This window comes from Mesoplodon mirus (assembly GCF_964341445.2).
Source record: "Mesoplodon mirus genome assembly, chromosome: 20".
NCBI classification, from domain to species: domain Eukaryota; kingdom Metazoa; phylum Chordata; class Mammalia; order Artiodactyla; family Ziphiidae; genus Mesoplodon; species Mesoplodon mirus.
This window is the reverse complement of record NC_138996.1, coordinates 22,891,511-22,916,226: the sequence shown is the minus strand read 5'-3', so window position 1 is coordinate 22,916,226 and position 24,716 is coordinate 22,891,511. Positions and strand designations below refer to the sequence as shown.

At 35.3% G+C, this 24,716-nt stretch overlaps 1 protein-coding gene across 2 annotated transcripts in view; it reads left to right on the top strand.

Annotated features, from left to right (window-relative positions):
* Window positions 1-972: 972 nt before the first annotated feature.
* The window catches only part of MSR1 (macrophage scavenger receptor 1), a gene marked incomplete at its 5' end in the record, with an annotated part of 57,971 nt that continues 34,227 nt past the window's right edge, over window positions 973-24,716 (top strand). For both annotated transcript variants that reach the window (XM_082608758.1, XM_082608759.1), the window contains 5 exons: window positions 973-1,075; window positions 2,620-2,733; window positions 8,466-8,878; window positions 13,194-13,380; window positions 23,013-23,093. In XM_082608758.1, the coding sequence (XP_082464884.1) occupies window positions 973-1,075; window positions 2,620-2,733; window positions 8,466-8,878; window positions 13,194-13,380; window positions 23,013-23,093 (898 nt within the window). The remainder of the gene's footprint in view (window positions 1,076-2,619; window positions 2,734-8,465; window positions 8,879-13,193; window positions 13,381-23,012; window positions 23,094-24,716) is intronic.

Sequence of the window (24,716 nt, the reverse complement as noted above, 5' to 3'; positions counted from 1 at the left end):
ATGGACAGCAACAGCATCACTAGAAAACTTGTTGGGATTGCAAATTCTTTACCCCTACCCCAAGTATCAGAAACTCTGGGGGTGGGGCCCCTCAATGTGTTTTAAAGGAAGCCCTTCAAATGATTCTGATGCACCTTAAAGAGACATAGACATAGACTGGGTCATAAAATATAATAGATTGTGCTTAAAGAGATACAAGCACATATTTGAGATGCTGCCAACGTATATAGTGAAGGAAGCCCTGAAAGAAAAATATGTGAGAAAGAAAAGAAAAAAAAAAGGAAAAGAAAGGAAAGGAAGGGAAGAGGAAAGGGAAGGGGGGAGGGAAGCGAAGGGAAGGAAAGGAAGACAAAGGAAAAGAAACAAGCTGGCTCCTAATCTTGTGTCTAGACTTTGTTAAATCTTTCTAAAGGAATAAAGCTGTTGCCTTGGCAAAAGAAAACTTGGCTCATGAAGCTCTGATAAAAGATCACAGGAAACATTTGTTCCAAATTTTGCATAACTGTTTGCTCTATCTGGAACCTCTGATAAAAGATCACAGGAAATCTTTCCTTCAACTCTTCAGCTACTGTTTATTCTCAGGGAAATTCTTTTTTTCTTTTCGGCTAAATGGTTGTTTTCTGCCAGTTGGTTTTTTTGTTTGTTTGTTTGTTTGGTTTTTTTAGCTAAGAGAGCAAAGTTACCTCTCACTCTAAAAAAAACACACATCTACAATCACAGGTACACATTTGTACATAGAAAGATACATGAGTGGGTTCGTGTAAATCTGTCTTTTAATGTTAAAATTAAAACTTATGGGTAAGTATAATATGTTGCTATATAGGGCAGATATGTAAATTTAACTAACCAATTATACTTGTTCCCTTGCTAAAATTGGATTTTAATTATAAATTTCAATTTGAAACTTTTTGCCAAAGGGCCCTAGCAATTCCATGTGTAATTATCATATTTTTCCATGTGTTTGATAGAAGTATGGAACCATGGGAGAGCTTTCCCAATCAACAGGAGGACACTAATAGCTGTACAGAATCTGTGAAGTTTGATGCTCGCTCAATGACCGCTTTGCTTCCTCCGAGTAAGTAGAATAAGAGTGGGGTGCTCGTGGAGATTGGCCTTAGAGTTAGTGACACTGTGTAAAATTATGGTCTTGAGACTTACCCTAAATGTGTATATTCCATCTGCCAGGGTGGATTTCAAATTCAGTCACCTGACAGATGGAACATCCCATCTTGTTTATAGTGTGGTTGCTCCTTCTCTTTTTTAAAAAAGTATTTATTTATTTATTTATTTATCTATTTATTTATTCATCCATTTTTGGCTGTGTTGGGTCTTCCTTGTTGTGCGTGGGCTTTCTCCAGTTGTGGTGAGCAGGGGCCACTCTTTGATGTGGTGCGCAGGCTTCTCATTGTGGTGGCTTCTCTTGTTGTGGGGCATAGGCTCTAGGCATGCAGGCTTTAGTAGTTGTGGCTCGCAGGGTCAGTAGTTGTGGCCCACAGGCTTAGTAGCTCTGCGGCATGTGGGATCCTCCTGGACCAGGGCTTGAACCCATGTCCCCTGCATTGACAGGCACACTCTCAACCACTGCGCCACCAGGGAAGTCCTGCTGCTTCTCTCTTTTCCTTCGGTTTTCCCCCTTTTCTTTATTGTTTTCTTTTCTTTACTTAATTTTTTTCTCCTTTTTTGTTCAGTCCCTCATAGAACATTATTGAACAATGTCTAAACTTTTGTTTTAATTTAGGAGTTTACAACCTGAGAACAAAATTTCCTTTTTTATTTTTTTTAAATTTTATTTTAATTTTTTTTATTTTTTACATTCACATAACTTTTATACTTCTTTTTTATTAAACAATAAAAACAATAGCCATAGGGAAGAAATTTGTATTCACTTAATCAGAGAAATGTCTTTCTTTGCTAGTAAGATTCCCCTCTACAGTGAGTTATCTTTTCTACAATTAGCATCCCATTATGTGAATTGGTGTTCCATATAAACAAATAATACTAAAATATTACTATGTTCTGAAATATCCAGAGAATGGGCTTCATTGATCCATTCCAAAGTTTAGTCAAAATGTGAGTCGTTTTATTTCATTTTTTTCACATTATATTCAAATCGTAAGAAGCATCCAAATACAAAACTATTGAGATGGAATTAGGAGAGACAATTTGCATAATTATCATTGGCAATAATGTTTCTCTTATCTCACTTAAAATCTGAAAAAAAGGTATTATTATATAGTTGCCTGAAGAATTTTTTCTCCCAGAATATATTCCCATGTGAAATAGAAGAATGAAATTTAGGTTTGCATGTATGTTGGTATGGTATCAATACTAAAATTTTCCAGCTAGTGCCCCCAGATGAGACAAGTACAACTTGCAGAGAATAGTACCTTTGTCTTGGATGTTTAGTTAATGGATAAGAAAATCAAATGTCCATACTGATGCCTGTATTGGCTTCTTCTGTGACTGTCCCTTTTGCTTTCTACTGAATAAATAAGAACCTATTTTTTTGTTCCCTTTTTATTCCAGTAGGTTTGATACTAACAATATAATTGGAGATTTCAAAAATTTTAAGTAAGAAGAGTAAGTTTCCTAACAGTAGGTTGGGCTTTTGTTTTTCAGATCCTAAAAATGGCCCAACTCTTCAAGAGAAAATGAAGTCTTTCAAAGCAGCACTGATTGCCCTTTATCTCCTTGTGTTTGTAGTTCTTGTACCTATCATCGGAATAGTGGCAGGTACAGTATTCTAGAGTTCTGAAACTCAGCAACTCATCTTGTGAATTAATTATTGCAGGAGCAAAAAGAAGCATTCAGTCTTTTGTATATGGGAGATTCATAAGGGTGACTTCACATCACAAAGTGTTCCTCAGAGTTATTTCATGAAAAAATAGATTCTGCAAAGTTATTAAGTTAAAAAAATGTTTTTAAATAGCATAGAAAATGGAAGTTTGAGATAAAAATATAGATACGTAAAGGTAAGATGGAAAGAATTAGACCATTTCAAAAATGTTATCCCCTGAAGTCCTATATATTTCTAATGGTGCATCATAAATTTCATGGTAAGTATTCTAGTTGCCAATGTGAGGATATAAACATGATCATTTACATTAATGATGCCTAAAATCTAAAAATAAGCCAGTTTTTCAAGAAATACACTTCTACTTCTAGTATTGAGAGCAGAAAGTATTCCTGTGCATCTTCAAACAGAGGAAACCTCATACAATAATGGCCTATCCCTCAGTAATATTCGTACAGTTTATATGGCCACATATTTCATAAGGGTATTATTTAAAACATCTCTAAAAATAACCTGCTAGCATCCTTTCAAAGAAAAAGAAAAATAGAACACTTTGCTTGGGTTCTACGTGATGTTTTTCAGGTACTATTTTTTTTTTTTTTTTGGAGAGTTTGACCTGAATTGGGGATAAATTTGAGGATTTCTACGGAGGTGGATGGCTTGCATATAACTCAAGCAAATCTGTAAATATTATTTTCCTCAGGAGCATTTTTGAGGGATTTGATTGGCATTTGAATTTATATACTAATCAGATTAATAAGAAAATGCTCCTAATGAAGGCCAAACCTCCTCTGCCAAGAGACAACCTAAAGAATATTCCAAGACAAAGCCAAAATTCTACTAAGAAAGAAATGATAACGAAAACAACAATAACTGTAACATTTTTGTAATGTTTCTGAGCATGTACTATGTTCAGGCACTAGGCTATACATTTTCCACAGGTTATCTTAATACACCTTACAATGACCCTCGAGTAGATGTCTGCTTACCCTCATCATCCGCAAAAGGAAACTGTTCAGCAATGGAGTTGGAGTTCCCAACCATGGCTCCTGACTCCTAACTTCTGTGCTCTGTTATCTCCCAGTGCAATCGGGGTTTTAGAACAAAATATGGTTGGCCAATAAAAAAACAAAACAAAACAGAGTTGTCATAATTTTAGGCAGGAAAATATTTTCCATATGTAAACATCAACTCCTATTTTGAAACAAAAACATTAGCCAACCACAACAAGTGGAACCAATCAACCTGTCAAACCAACCACAGCCATCTAAGTAAAAGAACCTGATATGTTTGTCATTAAACAACTAACTTCCTGATGAACTGAGATTATCTGTGTGCTGTTTATGTATATTCTTATCTGTAGTTTGAAATGCATAACTGAAACATGTGTCATTGTTAGGGATCATTAGCTATCAGCCAGTTAGAACCTGGTACATTTCATCACTTTTATACAAACCGTGGCCTACAGAGCCAACCTCAGGGAGTGCAACTTCTTTCTACTAGGCCCAGGCAGAATACGAACTGAAGTCTGGAAAGACTTCAGGGTTCTAACCAAGTTCAAAAATCTCTGGGCTATTAGAAAATACTACCAAGTCAACACATTTTTTCTAGGGTTGACAATGATTGATTTGAAGTAGCTTTGTTTCCTAAAACTGTAGCATGTACCTATTACAACTGACAAAAAGCTAAAAATGTTCAAATCTTATAAGTTCACATTAGCACCCAAATTCACCAGAATTTGAAACAGATCTCCCTGTGTCTATCATACTTGAATGATAAACACTGACAATCCATTTACAGCTGTAAGTTGTAGGTCAGAATATTTTCCAAAAGAAAACTAAAATGCAATACATATCTCTACTTGATATCCAAAAATTTCAAATATAGACAAAATGTATCCCTGAAATGATAGAAATTACTCCGTTTTGGCAAATATAAATCAGTAGATAAAATAAAGTGTTATACATGAAAACTCTATTTAAAGTGTCTCATACATTGAAAGATATTTCTTAATTATAATATCTTCTCCACGTGCTACCTTTTCTTCAAGGAGTTACTAGATCACTATCACAGTACAGCGACATAGAATAATGTCTCTGAAGAATAAGATATAATCTAAGATTAATGTATATAAATTGTTACTGATACACTGAAGATCCTTTAGCTCAAAATACTATAAATTTTTGGTAAAAGAAGGTTTTGCCAACATGAAAGAGCAAATGTGATCTGTAAAATCAAACATAACTCTCTCCCTAGGTCTTTGCACAAGCCATAAAATTTGTCTCCTTTCAAATGTAAAATAGAAAAGTCACAAAATGGCATCTCTCTGATGATAATGAAAGAAATGAACATTTGAAAATATGAACTCTGGCATTCTTTACTTAGATTTCTGATACAGTATTAAATTTTTAAAAGAAAATAAGGATTAAATTAGTTTTCATTCAAGATCTGGGAAAATAAGCAATATTGTGTTTTTAAATCTATAAGCAAAAAATAACCTTTATTGTCAGTTCATGTTGAACTTGGTATTAAAGAAAAATCCTTGGTTACATGACATTTTGTTAAATCAAATCTTCCCTTTCTATACTGTGAAGAAGTTTTGCTTTACCCATATGAAATAAAAAGTATTTCCAGTGAAAGTAAAAATTATATGGTTGAGTAATTAGATCAATATGTCTGTTAAAGCACATACGTGCATTAATATATGATATTTGTTTTTCTCTTTTGGGATTGACGTATATATACTACTATGTATAAAATACATAACTAATGAGAACCTACTGTATAGCATAGGGAACTCCACTTAGTGCTCTATGGTGACCTAAATGGGAAGGAAATCCAAAAAAGAGGGGATATATGTATACGTATGGCTGATTCACTTTGCTGTACAGCAGAAACTGACACAGCAGTGTAAAGCAACTATACTCCAATAAAAAATAAATAAATAAATAAAGCACAGATACTACCTTTCTCATGGAACACTCAACCTCCTCCCAATTTTTTTTATATTACACAACATTAATTCCCCTTGTTATCAGTATTGGGCCTACAGATATTGAATCTGAAATTTTAATAATAATTAAAATATTGAAAAGTATCAAATGTGTATTATGTGCCAGGAAAAGATCTAAGCACTTTGCATATATCAGCTCATTTAATTATTTAAACACTGACTAGTAGTATCCCATTTATATAGATAGTGAAATGGAAGCATGGACCAATTAATTTGCTCAAAGGCACAGCTTATAAAGGAAAAAGCAAGAATCGCTAATCCAGGCAGTTCTGCTCCAGAACCTGGATTATTAACTGCTACCTAAAAAAGCAGTCATTGTCATAAAAGAAAATATTTTAAGGGACAAGCTTGAGATAATTTTGCAAATATTGTTAGTTTAGATTCCTTATTGTTGAAGTCAAAATCCATTCCCAGTCATTTTCTATTCCCAGAGTCACTCAAGCAGTGCTTTATATATAGTAGGTGCTTAATAAATAAATCATAGAATTGATGACTCCATGAATGAGGTTGTCAATCCAAAACTTGCTCCCTACATTTAATTTAATAAATGTGATGAGATCCAAGTAAGAAGTATACTGTTTTGTATAGTTTATTGATAAATTTAGAAATGTAAAATAATGTACATGCAATATGGTCTCGTTTGTGGATTATATCAAAATGTAGTTACATATTAATTCAAATAAACTAATTTTAAAGAGAATGTAACTAGGAAAATATGATATAATATGTTTTTTTAATTGGGATTTAATTGCATATGTAGTTTAATACTTAATATAATCATAGCCACAATGACAACCATCATCAAACAGCTTCTTTAAGTAAAGGTGGTGAAGACTCTGTAACTAAGATAAGATCTTTCAAGGATAAGGCACTTTAATTTGAGTAGAGTTTTCACACGTGCCATCTGTGTGCTACTTGATTTACATGCCCTATCACATTCATCCTCAGCACCACTGTAAGATAGTTATTACTTTTAGATCACTGGGGAAACCTAATCAAGGAAAAGATAAATAATTTTCTCAGAGTAATCCAGCTAGTAATGGAGGAATAGAACTAGATTCCAGAACCAGGCAGCTTGTTCCTGTGCAAATATCAAGCTCCCATTTGTGTAACAGGTGCCCTGAGCTCAGGTTGGAATATAATGTTTTTCATGTGTAATCTCATTTAAGTCTCAGAAACCTATAAAGCTGATACTATTGCCATATCATTTTATTAAGGAAACTGACAGATCAGATATCACTGTTTATGTAGATATACTTTTAAACAATATTAAGTTACTCTTTATTGCTCAGTAATGGTCAAATATGGAAAATCTTATGCCCTCAAATTAATATGGATCAGACTGATATATACATAGCTAAAAGGTATAAACAATATAGATATATAAAGAGATGAAAAAAAACAATAAAATCTTAACCGCCACTGATTATATAAAATGGTGTTTAACATTTTCTTCATTGTGTATAATTGTATATTATTTTTATCTGCAAAAGTCATGTTTATGCCTTTCATTTTTTGAAACTATAAACATATTTCTCTAGATCCTTTCAGAAGGATAATTAGCTTGTTTAGAGAACATATGCCCATTTGGAAATATATATCAGCACTGCCGTATGCCCCCAAATACCATTTAGTAGAATTTTTTTATTCAGGAAATAATTACTTATAAGATTGTCCATCAAAGTGTTCAGTATATTAGTAGAAACAGAGGCAAAGTAAATGTAGGAGTTTTGTTAAATAAATCTGGTAGAATCACACATAGAATGCAATGTAGTTATTCTAATTATTTTTGTGAAACAATATTAAAAATATGCAAAAGTCTATGATAGAGTACTAATTAAAAGCTAGTTTCCAGATTGTATATAAAATCTTGCTTTTGTGATGATAATATGATAGTGGGAACAGAAATTTGATAGGCATATACCAAAATGTTAGCACTTAATTCAGGATGGTGAGATTAATGGTAAATTATTTTTCCTTATTACTTGTCTTTTCTAAATGTTCTGCTATAAATATATGTTTTATGATAAGTAAAGAGGAGTCTTACATAAACAATATTTTTTGAAGTTAAAAAAACTTCTTTTATCCAGTTTCCTGCTCTACCAACAGTAAATTAGTTCTGTGGAAACTGAAAATGATAACTCTCTGCTAGCTTAGTGATAGGATAAGGGAGATGGGCCAAGACTTTATTCGTACAGTGGATAACACTCATGTTTCTACCTTTATTGATACTACGTATTGTTTCTGTCACATTATCATTTGTCTTCATAATAACTAACCTACTCAACATGTTTACGGCAGACACTGTGTTAAGCATTATCTCGTTTTACTCTAACAGCACACCTGAGGACCAGCATACAGTGTACTTCATGATCTCTAGAATTTACTCTTACTCTCAGACCCAGAAGATTCATCTAAGCAGCAGTTCAGAAAGAGTGACTTAACTGTGGGATAAACTCTAATGTAAAGTGGGAAAAGGAGACAGTTTCCCTCTCAGCAGTATGCCTACCTTGGTTCATACTTTGTATATTTAAAATACATGCCTGATTTAGGATAGCATTCAGAACGTTAGAATGGGATAAAGTGTTGTGGAATGGAATGGCGGATGCATTTAAGGTTATAGGGCATGACTCTGTTTATTTTTACTTAAATACGCAGCTCAACTCCTGAAATGGGAAATGAAGAATTGCACAGTTGGTTCAGTTAATGCAAATGATATATCTGCAAGTCTCGCAGGAAAAGGAAATGACAGTGAAGATGCAATGAGATTTCGAGAAGTCGTTACGGAACACATGAGCGACGTGGAGAAGAGAATCCAATATCTTTCAGATAATGAAGCCAATCTCATAGATGCCAAGAATTTCCAAAATTTCAGTGTAACAACCGATGAAAGGTTTAATGACGTTCTTCTCCAGCTAAGTTCCTTACTTTCCTTCATCCAGGGACATGGAAATGTAATAGGTGAAGTCTCCAAGTCATTAATAAGTCTGAACACCACACTGCTTGATTTGCAGCTCAGTGTTGCAACACTGAATGCCAGAGTCCAAGAGAATGCATTTAAACAGCAAGAGGTAAGAGGTTTGTATTGGAAGGTCATACGTGGGATTGAATCCATCTAGATCCTATCTCCTCAGGTAGTCCAGGGAAGAGAAGAAGTTGCAAACCCTGTTTCAACATCATTCTACTTAACCCTGATTCCTCTTGCAATCTTACCAGAAAGTTTCAAATGGATTTACCCACTGCATTCTCCAGATTCCCAGCAAAAGGGGAAATTTGTTTGTTTGTTTGTTTTTCATTGAATATAGACGCTCTTAAGGGTATTTTAATTTTATAAATACTGTTAGAATGCCTCTTGAGACTCTCGAAACCAATTATAGTTGTTAGATTATCTTAGCAGATTTGGACAGATAGATACTCTGCATTTGCAAATTTTATACGAAACCCAAACTTTCTTCATCATCAAAAGAATGAAACCCTTATTTACATGGGCGAAGTACAAAATCTAAATTTTAAAATAGTTTGTCACTCCCAAGAAGCATCCATAAGTTTTTATGTGTAAAGGTAACTATAATTAAAGAATTAAAGTTTGAATAATTTATACATCTTATTACCATCACAGGATCAAATACACAAGACAAGAGAGCAAGGCATATTCCAGACCAGTTGCTAGCAAAAGTTTCTTTGCAAAGGCCCAGATACAACCCTTAGGCTTTGGGGACCACATGGTCTCTTCTGCAACTTCTTAACTCTGCCACTGTAGCACAAAAGCAGTCATAGACAACACATGGACAAATGAGTGAAAATGTGATCCAATAAGTCTTTCTTTTCAGAAAAAGACTATGAATCATAATTTTCTCACCTTTGCTCTAAACTATTCTGTGGCCAACCCTCTGGGTCACTTTGTTTTGATGAGAAAGAAATTAAGAAGCAAGTTGTTTAGTTCAAAATTGAATTATTTTTTGTTGTTGGGTAATTATAATTGTTCCATTCCATGAAAAATAAGCATATGGATACAACTTCATTACTCATGTAAAAAAATAATATTCGTACTACAAATCTTCGTACTACTACAATCTTTGTCTAAAATCTATAAATTTTCCACCATTAGCTCAGCAAGGCTGGCCTCTTTGTAGTAGATTTTACTTGAATAGACCATTTCTGAATTAATGAGGTTGTTTTCTGTATAGATACAGTGTTATGCAGTAGTGGTTGTTAAAAATGGATGTCCCTTATAGAGAGCAAAGAGAAGCTCTGAAGTTGTAACATCAGTGGCAACCAACTAAATTATTGACTAGAGAATAGACTGAACAGGTTAAGAAAGGACACCCTACATGTTTAGTTTTTGTAAGATGCAATCACTGAGAAGACAGTGACATTGCTATTTAAATATGGAGCCTGTTGGTGAACCTCATCCTAACACCAACCTTGATATTCTGTCTCTGATCCTTGTCACATCTTCCAAAATCTGACTGTTAGTGTTTCCCACACGGTTAATAAGTACCCAAGCATATGCTATTGGAATATCAAGGACTCAAGCTATGGAGGAGTTAGAGAAAATTCTCAAAGAAGCAACTGTCCCTAGGGCTGAGGAACAGAGAAAAGTAAAATGTCAGCTATGGGAGTAGAAACTGATTACATTGGAGGGAAAGAGGAAGGGGGAAGAAATATTACTTTGTGTGGAAACAGGATCAGAGGAACAGTGAGACAGGGTGTGGAGAAAATGAAGATGGACATGATGAAAAAATAATATATTTGATATTAGTAATGTCCCCAACTCATTAGAGATTATAGAATATCTATGAACCCATGTAAATGAGGAATTGAAACCAAAGTGGAAACCATTTGGAAGGCAGTAGAAGTCCTGAACCTGTATGAAGTAATACTTAATAGAAATAACCAAAATCTGGTGACCAGTGAGCTGTTCGGACAGATTGCACTTACATTTTGGAAGGGGTCCCAGTATTAGATGTGGAGGTACAAGGGAAAGGAGGAACTTCCAAAGTTAATGATTTTTTCAAAGCTTTTTTTTTTTAAAGACAGCAGCCATCTGTGGAGATTTGGAATCTAGGTCAGTGCTAGTGTGTGTGTGTGCGCACGTGTGCTTGCTCACTGAAAACAATATTTGGAATCTCATTCTCATCACTTAAAACAATTGTATTCATCTTTGAATCTTTAGCCCAATGCAGGAATAAGTAAATTAAATGAATGCCTCAATCAGTAAATGCTGTTTGAGGAAAAGGTTTATAAGTAGTAGCCGCGTAATGTTTAGCAAGGACAGACCAAGCATTAATTTGAAAGAAAAGAGAACACTGACCCGAAATCAGAGAGAGACGGATTTATCCTCTCCATTGTACGTACAAAGGACTGTAAGGATGCAGAAATTAATGCCTGTTTCCAGCAGTGCCACTGGTGATAGACTGTGGACGGTGTGTGTAGGTGCTGTATAGCACTTTAAAAAATATATCAAATGCATTTTCTCTCTTCCTAGTAAAACTTATTTCAAGTGAAATATGGTTAATGTGAGCACCACATGCAGTTTTCAAAGGAAAAAGAAAGGCAGCTGCAGCTTTAGGTATGAAAAACATCAGCGGCTCCCAGGGCTTAGGTAGCAAAATCACCAGCTAGTCCCCTGACTTTTGCTCTGTGGATATCAGGAACTACCTGACAGCTGGAGCAATTTGCAGCCACCTAAATGACATCAAGCATATTTACCATGTTGCTGTACTCAGCAATCATCCACGTTCACTGTCCCACCTTTATACCATAGTGTACGGAAAATGCCAAATAGGGAGGGAGGTGGTAGAGGGTAGAGACATTCTAACCTAGAACAAGGTTTTGGATGGGGGAAGGCCATTTGGAGCAGTAAAAATGGATGTCTTTCTGCTTGAGTACACTGCTATTGTAGAGGCAGATCTGGTACATGTTCATTTCTTTCCAAAGGTTTTACTTGACTCTCTTGATCCTCTCACTTCAACTTGTCCAGTCCAGTGAAGGGAGGTGAAATTTTCTCTTCATACCTGGATTAATTAACAGTAACCCCCTGGTTTATTTCTTTGTGCAAATGGGAAATGAGAATCTATCAACAGTTAAACCTAGAAGTCCTTAGAAAAGTATAGAGCATACCATGGAAACAGAGGATGCAATAAAAGAACAGAGAGACAGAAAACATTACCAGGATAGATGAGGTTAGGTACACTGGAAAGAGAAAGCCCAGCGCCCAGAGGAAAACCAAGCAAAAGACTTGAAAGGAAAAGCAATAAAGAAAAACATGGTCAAAAACTTTATGACTAGATACTTAATTTGAAAAGCAAATTAAACAAGGTTTTATTATGTTTACTCTTACTCTACAAAGTTAAGTATGTTGATGATACCTAGGGTTTGAGTGCAAAAGTAAGCATTCATGTACACTGAGAAAGATTTAAAAAATGGTCCCATATATTTGGAGGGTGGCGTGGCAGTAGTGAACAAAAATTTTAATATTTAGTCCCTTTGATCAAATCCAGTTCCAGGAAGCTGTCCTATAGAAGTGCTTGTATAAATATGTAGATATATATAAAATGGTGTTCACTTCAGCATTATTTATGTGCAGCTCAAAACTCTATCAATAGGTATCAAATTATGAAAAATATACATAATACAATTCCACTAAATTATAGAAAATAAGGTAGTTTCTAAGTATTTTAATAGGTAAGTATTCTTATGTTATTGAGTGAAAAATAAAAGCATAACCCAGAAGGCAGTACAATCTGTCTTGCTCAGTCTCCGGATATGCATGCATATATGTAAATACACACAAAATATATATGCATTTGAAACAGTAAAATAATAATGAAATCTCAAATGCAAAGGCAATAAAAAAAACTGAACATAGGTATTGTTAATGCTAGTTGAGATTTTATTGAATCTGAAAAGCTATCCTTAATGTTCATTACCACTGAGAATTATGACATTAAACTTTGTTATTGCTATAAAACAATTTAATATACAAATCTGTTGAATTTAAGGAACTGTAATTACTCTAAGTACAGTGTAAAGAATTTCGCTTCGGATAAATTAAAAACCATATGACAAGTTTTTTTATTTTATTTTATTTTTAGCATTTTGACATGTATATATTTGGGAATAGAAGCATACCTTAGATATATATTTAACCAATTTTTTTCTAGCAGAGGGTGTGAAAATTCAGCCATTCAGTTAAAAGAGGAATGCTTCAAAACCAAAGAATTACTATTTTAAAATTGTTCTCTAATTTCTATATTCTTATTCCATAATATTACTGTAATATTTTATATTTTTTAAAAACTTGACTTGTAGGGCTTCTTAAACTTATATATTTGATAATTATGTGTGTAACAAAAATTGCGGATGTTTGCTTATGTTTCACAGGAGATGAGTAAATTAGAGGAGCGTGTGTACAATACATCAGCAGAAATTAAGTCTCTGGAAGAAAAACAAGTGCATTTGGAACAGGAAATAAAAGGAGAAGTGAAACTGTTGAATAACATCACTAATGATCTCAGGCTGAAGGATTGGGAACATTCTCAGACCCTGAAAAATATCACTTTAATTCAAGGTAAAATATCCTCTCATTCTCCAGAAAATGATATACTAAAATGCACTGATATATGTAAAAATTTGATATTGGAAATTCTCTGGTTTTAAAATAGTTTACTACAAATTTTACTACAAAGATCCAGAAGAAGGAGCCTTGAGATCATATCAAGACATGTTAAGATGACAGTATCTTGGTATCCTTTAAATGGTGATTTAAAAAAAAAATGAAATTGCTCTTACGGTTTAATGAATTATTGTTCGGAATTTCTCATATGTACAAATACAAGTTTTCTGTGAGGCACAAAGTTCTCTACCTGTCTGTAAATCAAGCTTGTTAATTCTATTTTTCTAAACTTACAGATTGTTTCTTCTTACCTGATCAATTGTATTATTAATTAGGTCTTTTGAATTCTCCAAAAAAACAATGAGTTTGTCAATTTCTTCTTTAGCTCCTGTGAGTAAAACAAGGTGAATTGAATCTTACTGACTTCTAAATTAGTATATATATCATATATATTTCTATACTAGGTTTTAGTCATTATTTACATTTTAACTTTTTTTTCATATTTTACTTTCAACCTTTGTTATCCTTTGTATTAGGCTTGTCTCTTGTAAAGAGTAGTTCTTAAAATTTACTATGCAATCTGGCCATCTCTTTTCACCATATTTATTTCTACTGTCATTTTGTGCTCCATTTCTATCCGGTCCCATGTTCCTTTCGCTTTCCTTCCATGTCAACTTTAGGATTATTTGAAATTTTTCTCATTAAACTTTTCTCTCTATCAAAGGCACCAAAAAGGTTTTGGAAACCTTATATTTATTTTTACTTTGCTGATAGTCATCCTTAAAATTTATCTTAAACTCACAAGTTGATCAGTATCTTCACCTTCATCCTCAAATATACAAGGAACTGAAAACACTCTGATGACCCTCTTCCCTGGTTTCCTGCTGTCTTTGAGTATAGCTCATTTCTATTTTATGTATTTTTTAAACCAAGAATTTAGTCAAGATTGTTTTTCTTACATGATACAGACAATACTTATATAGATTAGCCCATGAGTTTGCCAGTTTTTCTCCTCCTAAATGTATCTGTGACATCTCTTCTGGGATCATTTTTTTCTTCCTGAAGTATTTTTTGGAGATTTGTTTAGTGAAAGTCCATTGGTGGTGAGATGTTTTGATTTCATTTTTTCTATTTTGTCCTTGATCTTTAAAATTGTTTTACCACATACATATTTCTTAGGGTAACAGTTATTATTTTTATTCATATTTTCTTCTGGTTTATGGCCTTTCTTATTGTTTTTAAAATGATTATGACCAGATTGCTTGCCATTATCTTTGTCTTTAATACCTATAATTTCACTAGTCTGTGTTTTTTATATTGACAGTTTTTCCATGTGGCATTTGTTTTACTTCATTTTCTTCCTAAATCCACTTATATTTGTGGATTAAGTCTATCATAAATTTGGGAACATTATCAGCTTCAGTCTCTTTGAATATTGCCTCTTCACAATTCTCTCTATCCTTTCCTCTGTAACACTAGTTAAATTCATGTTGGATCTTCTTATTCTAGCTACCATGTCTGTTAAGCTCTACTTTAGACTTTCAATTGTTAATTCTTATTAGAACAAGAGAAACAGAAATCCATGTGATTTCATCTTACATAACACTAGTTTAGGATAATTAAGAAGTCTTAATATCCAAATTTTTACAAGAAAAGAAAAATTAAAAAAATAAGTCCCAGACTATTTACAGTACGATTTTTGTTTCTAATACTCATGATTTAGCAAAAGTAAATAATGTATATTTACAGACACATACACATTTAATGAGAATGGTTGTTTTTAAAATGCAAGAAAATGAGAAACACAAAGTTCAGGTTAATGATTGTTTTTGAAAAGGAAGATGAGTGAGATGGGAAAGTGGCTAAATAGATAGCTGTTTGTTGGGTTATAATGTTGCAGGTATATTTATTATTATGTTTATAGCTAACTTGTATAGAATATATGGCATGTATTCTTCTTTTTTATAAATTTCTTTCTTTCTTTCTTTCTTTCTTTCTTTCTTTCTTTCTTTCTTTCTTTCAGTTGGGTCTTTGTTGCTGTGTGCAGGCTTTCTCTAGTTGCGGCGAGTGGGGCTACTCTTCTTTGTGGTGCATGGGCTTCTCATTGCAGTGGCTTCTCTTGTTGTGGAGCACGGGCTCTATGCATGCGGGCTTCAGTAGTTGTGGCACACGGGCTCAGTAGTTGTGGCTCGCAGGCTCTAGAGTGCAGGCTCAGTAGTTGTGGCTCATGGGCTTAGTTGCTGTGCAGCATGTGGGATCTTCCTGGACCAGGGCTTGAACCCGTGTCCCCTGCATTGGCAGTCGGATTCTTAACCACTGCACCACCAGGGAAGCCCCTATTGCATGTTTTCTTTAAGTATTACATTGAAACCAATGATAAAGAAAAATTGAATTAATCAGCTTTCACTCTAACAATTAGACATTCCACTTGGGATTTCGAATTCCACTTGGGATTTCAATTAAATATCCCCAACTTTACAAATCCACACCCAAACCCTTAGTTCTGTTTCTCTCTCTCTCTCTCTCTCTCTCTCTCTCTCTCTCTCTCTCTCTCTCTCTCTCTTTTTTTTTTTTTTGGCCATGCCACATGGCACGTGGGATCTTAGTTCCCTGACCAGGGATCGAACCTGCGCCAAACCCTTAGTTCTTTAGAGCACCTACCCTCATCCACCCCTCAAATCTGTTGCTTTCCTAGTCTTATCTGTCAATTGAGTCATTGTCCAACTAGTAACTCACTCCAAGATCTTGGAAGCAAGCTTTGATTCCTTTCTCTCACTCCCTGTATCCAATCCATATATGAGTCCCGTTAACTCTTCTTCCATATGATAAAACTCTTTCTCACTGTCTCCTCTGCTATGACTCTAATTCAAGCAACTGTATTACAGCCTGGTGTACTACATCAGCTTCCCAATTGTTCTCCCTGATTCTACTCTATCCATTCTACAGAGAGCAAAAGAGTGTTATTGAAATAATAATAATAATAACATATAATTAGATCTTTTATTTCTTAAGACCCTCCAATATCTTCCCATTGGACTTGAATAAAATCTGAACTCCTACTTGATCTGGCACCCATCTACTTATCTGCCCTCTTTTCTGATTTTCCCTCTGTCTAGCTTGGAGAGCTGGAAGAATGAAAGTGCCATTGAACAGTATAAGTTAACAAGGAGGAAGTGCTGGTTTCACTTCTTGCTGTCATAATGTGCACTAGACAGCTCTCTCTCCCTTTAAATGTTCTCTTAGCTTTCCATTCTCCTTAGATCCACTCAAAGTTACCTTTTTAGTGATAATTTCTCCCTCCCCATTCTTATTATCTCTCTGTATCATGGTGTACTTTAACTTCCTTATAGTATTTAAAACTACATGATACTGTTTCATACATACATTTGCTTATTTGTTTATCACAGATCTTCTCGAATAAAATGCGAGTTCCATGAGGTTGGGTCTTGTCTCTCTTGTCTATTTCTCCATACACAGCACCTGTTAGAGTGCCTGGTATATGGTGGGTGAGCAAATGTGTATGCCTTAAAGGAATAAGTGAAAGTAACACTTCCTTTTTATGAAGTTACACTTTGTAATGGCAATGTCATTCTTCCAGATTCCAAAGTAGAAATTTTAATTGTTGTTGTTATTTTCTCCCAAGAATACCATTAGTTCTTATGTTCCACATTCTCTAACCCCTTGTCACTCCTTTATATTCTGTGTAAACTATTCTTATCACTACTCTGCCAGACTATTGAAATAGTCTCACAATCATTTCCTGCCTCAGTCTTTCAGACTACAATCCTTTCTACGCTCTTGTTAGAATGCAGCCTTCCTAGAGGGACACCCTAGATTGCAGAGACTCTCTATCACCTCCTTATTACACATACACTTTTCTCTGCAGTGCTCAAGTGCTTCTATAGTGCTTCTCTTAACTACAGGGAATGAATGCCTCATTCCCTGTCTTTTCCCTTTTTGACACCAAATATTTCAGTTGATTTTACTGTGATTCTGACGCACCCAATACTTTTTACATCCTGCCTCATGGCTTTTCCTTCACTTGAAAGAATATCTTTCCTCTTCTATTTGTATCTGAAAATATCTTATCTATCATTAATGTCCATAGATGACATACATGCAACCTCTTCCATGAAGCTTTCTCTGGTCCCACCGTAGTAATACTCTTGCTGACATTTATATCTTGCTTCCTTTTGAACATTAAGTATTCTTTCACAAGAGAATTCCTAATATGATTGTCATATCTAAAGATATCTCATACTGTCTTCTATCAAAATGTTGTCTCTTACTGGAAACAGTAAGTTCATTAAAATTACAGCTATTTTTTATATTCTCTACAGCAGCTAGTCATAATTTTTAATAAATATTTATTAAACTATAACCCAAGAGAGACATTGTATTAATTAATGAGTGCTTTATCTAATGTTGATTGTAGGATCAGTGTCATTACTTTGTGTCCCTCCTCTTTTATGTTAGCAATTACTAAATATTTATGAAGATTAAAGAGGTAAAGATATTTGAATATATTTCTCAAGTAATTATAGCAATTAAAGTCTAAAGGACTAAATGAAATTTCATTGTTGAAGTGGTGAAGCAGAATTTGGTGGGGAGTGGGGGATGACATGATTTAAAAAGACAAAGTTGTTAAACATTTGAGGAAGGAAGTTAAGAGAAGTTAAGAGAAATAAAATATGACTCATTGCTGAAAATAATGGTTATGTGGGAAAATTTTAAGCATATTTTTTCCAGAAACTAAAAGCACCAAAAAAGAAAAAAGGTATCAATTGATCAATTGTCATGATAAAGAAGAAGAAGTGATTGATAGAATTTGAATTTGGAGATTTGTGCAATTAATCATTGGGATTTAAGAAATGAATTGTGTCTTTAACCACTATGTAAAAGAAAAATTCATCTCAGGAATAATGAAAGAACAGATGCCAAAAATGAAATCAATTAATTTTGGAAAAGTATAGCCTAGAACATCAGGAAAGAAGTATTCTAGTTCTGATTTTACCCAACTGGCTTTAAGACCTTGGGAATTCACTCTCTCACACCTCTCTAATTATGTTTGACTAAGCAAGCTTTAAGGCCTCTTCCAGATCAAACATCTCTAAGTCAGTGAGCATGAAAACTGGAAGGAAAAAAAAAAAAAGAGGTTTAAATAGCAACAGCCTAGAAGACTTGCCAGATTTTTATGGTGATCTAAATGTGAGGCAAGATTGAGAACAAAGTAGGAAATTTATGATCATAATGAACATGACAAGGAGAAGCACAGCTCTGGAAATTTTGGCAGATATTATTAGTGCTATGTTATCATTTGAGGATTTTATTTTTTTTTTTTTTTTTTTTTTTTTTTTGCGGTATGCGGGCCTCTCACTGTTGTGGCCTCCCCCGTTGCGGAGCACAGGCTCCGGACGCGCAGGCCCAGCGGCCATGGCTCACGGGCCCAGCCGCTCCGCGGCATATGGGATCCTCCCAGACCGGGGCACGAACCCGTATCCCCTGCATCGGCAGGCGGACTCTCAACCACTGCGCCACCAGGGAGGCCCTGAGGATTTTAAATGATGTGATGTTCCTGGGTTTTCTTTCCCAGTAAATTGGGTAATTTTGATCTATGATATTTTTTAATTACTGAGTATTTTATTTTATTTTATTTTATTTTATTTTTTATTTATTTATTTTTTTTGCGTTACGCGGGCCTCTCACCGCTGTGGCCTCTCCCGTTGCGGAGCACAGGCTCCGGACGCGCAGGCTCAGCGGCCATGGCTCACGGGCCCAGCCACTCTGCGGCATGTGGGATCCTCCCAGACCGAGGCACGAACCTGTGTCCCCTGCATCGGCAGGCGGACTCCCAACCACTGCGCCACCAGGGAAGCCCTACTGAGTATTTTAAATCAGTACATCTCTGTGGCTCAGTAGATATCTTAGTTTACCTTAAAAAAAATCATAGGGAGACAGCTAATAACGGATTTGATGGTGTGTTTTATAGAGGGAATTGTTCATGGCAAATTACTACAATAGCGTTTTTAAATTATCCCTGTAACTTTGCAGTTAGATGGTACTGAAGATGATGAAAAATAGTGGAATTCTTATGGCTTCTTGAACTAGGGCAAATCAGATGTTTTGAACAATATTAATCTAGTGTCCTTTGACATATGTTAGCAAGAGAGCTGCCAGGAAGCATTATGTCCATTATTGATGCACAGAGGTGGCTGTTGATGTGATTATGGGATAGAATTTTGAAAGGTTAAATAGTAACTCAGAACCAAGAAGGTGACTACAATAGACTCGAAGTCTCAGACTTAAAGTTCTTCATTCTTTTTTTCCATAATGTGGCAGAATAAATGGCTACATTTCTTTACAGTTGATGCAGACATTTGTTTTTAAACTGAAATAAATGAATGAATGAGGGTGGAATAGACAAAATATATTCAGACCAGATTTTAATAAAAACCCTCTAGATTAGTCCAACTTCAGTGTGATAAGGATGTGAGCAACAGCAGGATTGGAGAGACCAGTTTTGGAAGGTAGATGAGAGCATTATGTTGATAATGTTCTCGAAAGTTCTACATAAGAAGCTAAGAGAAAGTAGTATATGATCTGTGTACTTCCATCCCTCCAAAATATCGAAAAGACACTTAAACCATTGAGATACTTTCCACATTTTGTTCTAGGCAGTAGAAGACACATAACAAATTATAGAATTTAAACAGAATGTAATGGGTGAGACTAATGTTACATGAAGACTAAGATAACAATAAAAATGTAACATCCAACACACTCAGAACTCTTGAAGGAAAGACTTTACCTCATTTTCTTACTCTGGGATTCAGGCACCTGGTATCAGCATCTTTATATAGAAATAGACAAAGAGGGATCTTTAACTCTGAATTTTATAAAATAGCATAGATGTATTTGTTATGATTGAGTTAATGCTCCAACATTTGAGCTGTGTATAGTTACTATACATAGTTACATGCAAAATAATTGAAAAGATAGTGAGTTCCATTTCTTATTTATTAAAGAAATGGTGAAAACTCTTGATCTCAGAGGCTAAGAGCCCAGAGCTAATCTGTGTCCCTTGTTTCTTGTCTCACACCATCTAGTTTTTCCTGGAATGTCTGTCTTGCTTTAGAGCCCTAATCACTGAATCAAAGTCTTCTCGTGTGCAATTTTTTTTCAAAATGCGATCCTGGAGTACTGTGGATTTGCTTCCCTTCAGTTTGCTCAGCAAAATTCAAGCTGCAAACTGAGTCTTTCTGTCCTGCTTGCCCCCTCCATTGTCACTGTGCAGAGATGAATGAACTGCAGCTGTGTTCATGGTTGTGGGAATTAAAACCCCTTTGTTGGGAAAAACTACATTCTGCAGGGATAGAAGATGCGTGGATTCCCATTGATGTAGAACCATGACATCTCTTGTGGACACCTTAATATATGTTTCCAACATTAAGCTATAGCTTAGGAGAATTTGCTAGTTGTTACTAAAACTACTTAATGCTCAGTAGTATGCAGTTTGCATGATGATTATGTAAAAAAAAAAATACACACACAACACAAACAGAAAGTAAATATTAGTGATTATTCTCTTAAGATGATAGAATTATGTATTGTCTTTTCCTCATTTTTTCTAGGCTTTTATATTTCCTATAATATATAGAGTTACTATTGTAATGAAAATGCAATAAAATCTTACAGCCCAATGGTGTGTATGAAGGGAAATGGATGATGTGCCATTGAGAAGAGCAATGATATCTGGAAAATTAAGTCACCAGGGAAGGAAGGTGCTAAAACCCAAGTTGGACCTTGAAAAATCAGAAACAGCTCAGAAAAATGGAGAGAGGCAAGGGACAAGGATTTCAAAAGAAGCAAAGAAAATGGACAGAATATACTTACTCATAAGATTAGCATTATTTATGGAGCCCCTTCTTAGAATTTTTCAAGTATCATATCTCCCCACCTGATTAAAATTTGTAAACAAGTGCTCTCTAACCAGTGATGCTAAACATAGCTGTGTGTTATCCTTGCTGTCCTTGAACCACGGAAATTGACAATGACTCTTTTAAAACATCACTATTTGATTATTCTATGGTATGTCCCGGTTCATTTCTTCCTTTTGGAATTGAGAAGAAATTGCTAAGTGTTCTGCTTTAAATGAAAGGAATAACCCTTGTCCTGTGGCACTCCATGTAGAAGAGGGGCATACTCAGTGCCATCATTCTAAAGAGGTGACCACTAGATATCTGTTTTGCTGGGCACAGAAAATTCAAATGACTAAATCAGTGTTGATCAAACTCAGTACTAGGGGGGCACCTTGGTAACTGCCATGCCAGGTGGTCAAAATTTTCCCTGCAACCTCTCCAACTTATTTTATAAAGTCTGTATCTATCTAGGGATTCTACCTAATATTTTACTTGAAAAGTCAGTCCTTTATTCATTTTCACTTTCCTGCCTTTCCCCGCGTCTCTCCCACTTACCCAGCGTTCTCTTTCTTCTCATTCTACCCATTCTTCAAAACCCCCTTCACATCCTACCTCCTCCATTAAGTCTTCAACCACTGCTCCTCTTGCTGATCTGCATTTTTCTAATATCCGAGGGTATCATTTTCAATGATAGGGCTTTTGGTTGTCTACTTTGTGTGCATTTTTGTTTCCCTTGAGGGTATCACACATGACTTGACTTATACATTTTCCACAGAGCATCTAAATGAATATAGTGAAACCTGCCTGGTGGTGAGGTAACAGGGTGATGTTCCCAGAAACGTAATCATCAACCTTCTGGTTCCAACCAGTGTGGGGTCTACATACTAGTGGTCGGCACGTAGTCACCATCCTCCACATGGGTGAAGGGCTTAGTTTCTACAGATCAACTCAAGGGTATGTGTCAGATTGTTATGTATACCCATTGAGGAGGAGCTAGGACTCCGAACTATCATTCCAGCTACCTTGCTTGACTGCTTCTCCTTTGGTTCTGCGTCCCCTCACTTCCCTCATTGTTAACTCCTTGTGCCTGCTCTCTGGGGCTCAGGGAAGGCCTAGGAAACTAAAGCCTTTTTCTCTGCAAACAAGAAACAGGGGACCTGGAGGGGTTTTGTACCCAGGAAGGCCCTGCAGGGTCCTGCTTGGTTTCAATCCCCCTTGTCTTTGATATTCCTCAATCCTGAGGGGAACAGGGGTAGGACAAAAAGGGGAATAAAATTCTGGATAGAGAGGTTAATCGTAAACTTGGCAAGGGAGCTCCATTTTAGGGGCACTGGGTTTCATACCCAGTAGGTACACAATACTAATGTGGATTTGTGCCATCATTGACTCACTGTCTTGCTCTGCCCCCAGGATCTGAGAACCTAGAACACTGCTTGGCACACCGAAGTATTTAGTCCATTATTAGGTTGTCTAATTTAGAGCTATCTCATTGCACTACTCAGTAGCAGGGTAGGCTTCCATTCAGGAAGGTTAGTCTCATTCATTCTGTGTAATTGTGCAACAAATAAAAGGCTTTGGATTGGCCTATGTCACTGTCTTGACAAATGACAAATCTATTTTACCTATGCTTTAAGCCTATGATCAGTAATTGTCATTTATTTTTTAAAGGTCCTCCTGGACCTCCAGGTGAAAAAGGAGATAGAGGTTCCACTGGAGAAGTTGGCCCACCAGGCATTCCAGGTCCAGTAGGTATGGTAACTACTCCATCATATACTGCAGGGCTAGGTAATGTACAGCTGTGTATGTGTGTAGGGGGAATGAGTTATTTGACTGATTCTCTGTGTGGCGTGTGTGTGTGTGTGTCTGCGTGTGTATGTGTGTGTGTGTTGAGGGGATATCAAATGTTTTGGTAGCCTAATCACTATCATGTTCTGAATGGTAAGCAGTGACTCTTGAATTTTAAAGAAAGTTAAGTGTTTTAACAACATGGGGTTGTTCATAAGTCTAGAGAGTGCTGTCCATATCACTGACTGCAAACAGTATTTGGCCGACCTAGTTTTAGGTCACATGTGAAGGAAAATATGAAAACCATCTTCACATTGAATATATTTGGAGGTTACCTGGTTTTTAAGATACAAAAAAAAAAAACAACTAATGTAAATCAAAGACAAATTGGATTATACTCCTTATATAGTCCTTAACTGGAATTTATCTGCTTAAACCTATGCAATCTCAATGTAAATATTGACTGGAATACAGATGACTTTTCCCTTTGCTGTCAGCCACTCTCTGTATCTTACTTAGAGCAAAGTTGTTTCAAATTATTTTCTTCTGTAATCTTGAAAGCAATATTTTGAAAGACAATAATAGAAGACAGAAAAAGAGAAAGAGCATGAACTTTCTTTGCTTTCAAAAAAATAAAGATAATAACAGTAACATGATCATCATGTTATTCATGGCTAGAAATCAAATACCTGCGTGCTTGTTGAAAGTGGGGAGTATACTGCTCCGTCTAATGATAACTAGAATAGTTTGTGCTGCCAAAAAAATGTCTAAATACCAGGGACCTCTTATTTTTCTGTGTTTTGATTATATAAACTGTTCTTCTTTCTGATCAATGCATCAACCAGCCCAGGTTACATCAGAAAAACAATTTTTAAAAATGAAAAGCATGAATTTGACACATGCCAGCCCTTTACATCATAGTGCTTAAAAAGCCAATATATAAAGTTTACCTTAAAAAGAAAATCTTTTAGAATTCTTTATATATATATATATATATATATATAAATTGTTGGTTTGCCTTTGAAGTAATACCAGGTAAGATTCTTTGTTCAGAAAAGTCTTTCTACTTGACTGGCACCCAGCAGATCTTAGCAATGGTGCATTAATGTCATAAGCAGGGGAAGTAACCAGTGTTATATTATCTGCCAGAGTGGCTATTGTCAAAGGTCTGTCAACTCCTCCATTACAAATTGCAATTGTCAAAGCTTTATAAGTCAACCATAAAAGTTCAGTCTGGGCTACAACTTGCCTTCCGAAGCTTCATCTTGGGAACATCTTTTGTAGCTGTTTCGGAATCAAATAGAAAGAGGGATTTAAAAGTTTCAGCTTTTGTTACTACCATAGAAAGATACCGTTGCAAAGCTGCTTTGATTCTTTAAGTGAGGGTTTAGCCTGCTGCTGTTGGTATTGCTCATATACACAAATAGGCATTATCTGGCCCCTCAAAAAAGAGAGGTAGATTTCATTGTTGGGGTGATAAATTGACTCTTTTAGATTATTGGGTTGTTATTTGATTTGGTGCACTGCAGCAAAAATATTCAATTTACTAGGCATCTCTCCTACCTAATTGCTGCATTCTGTTTTGTT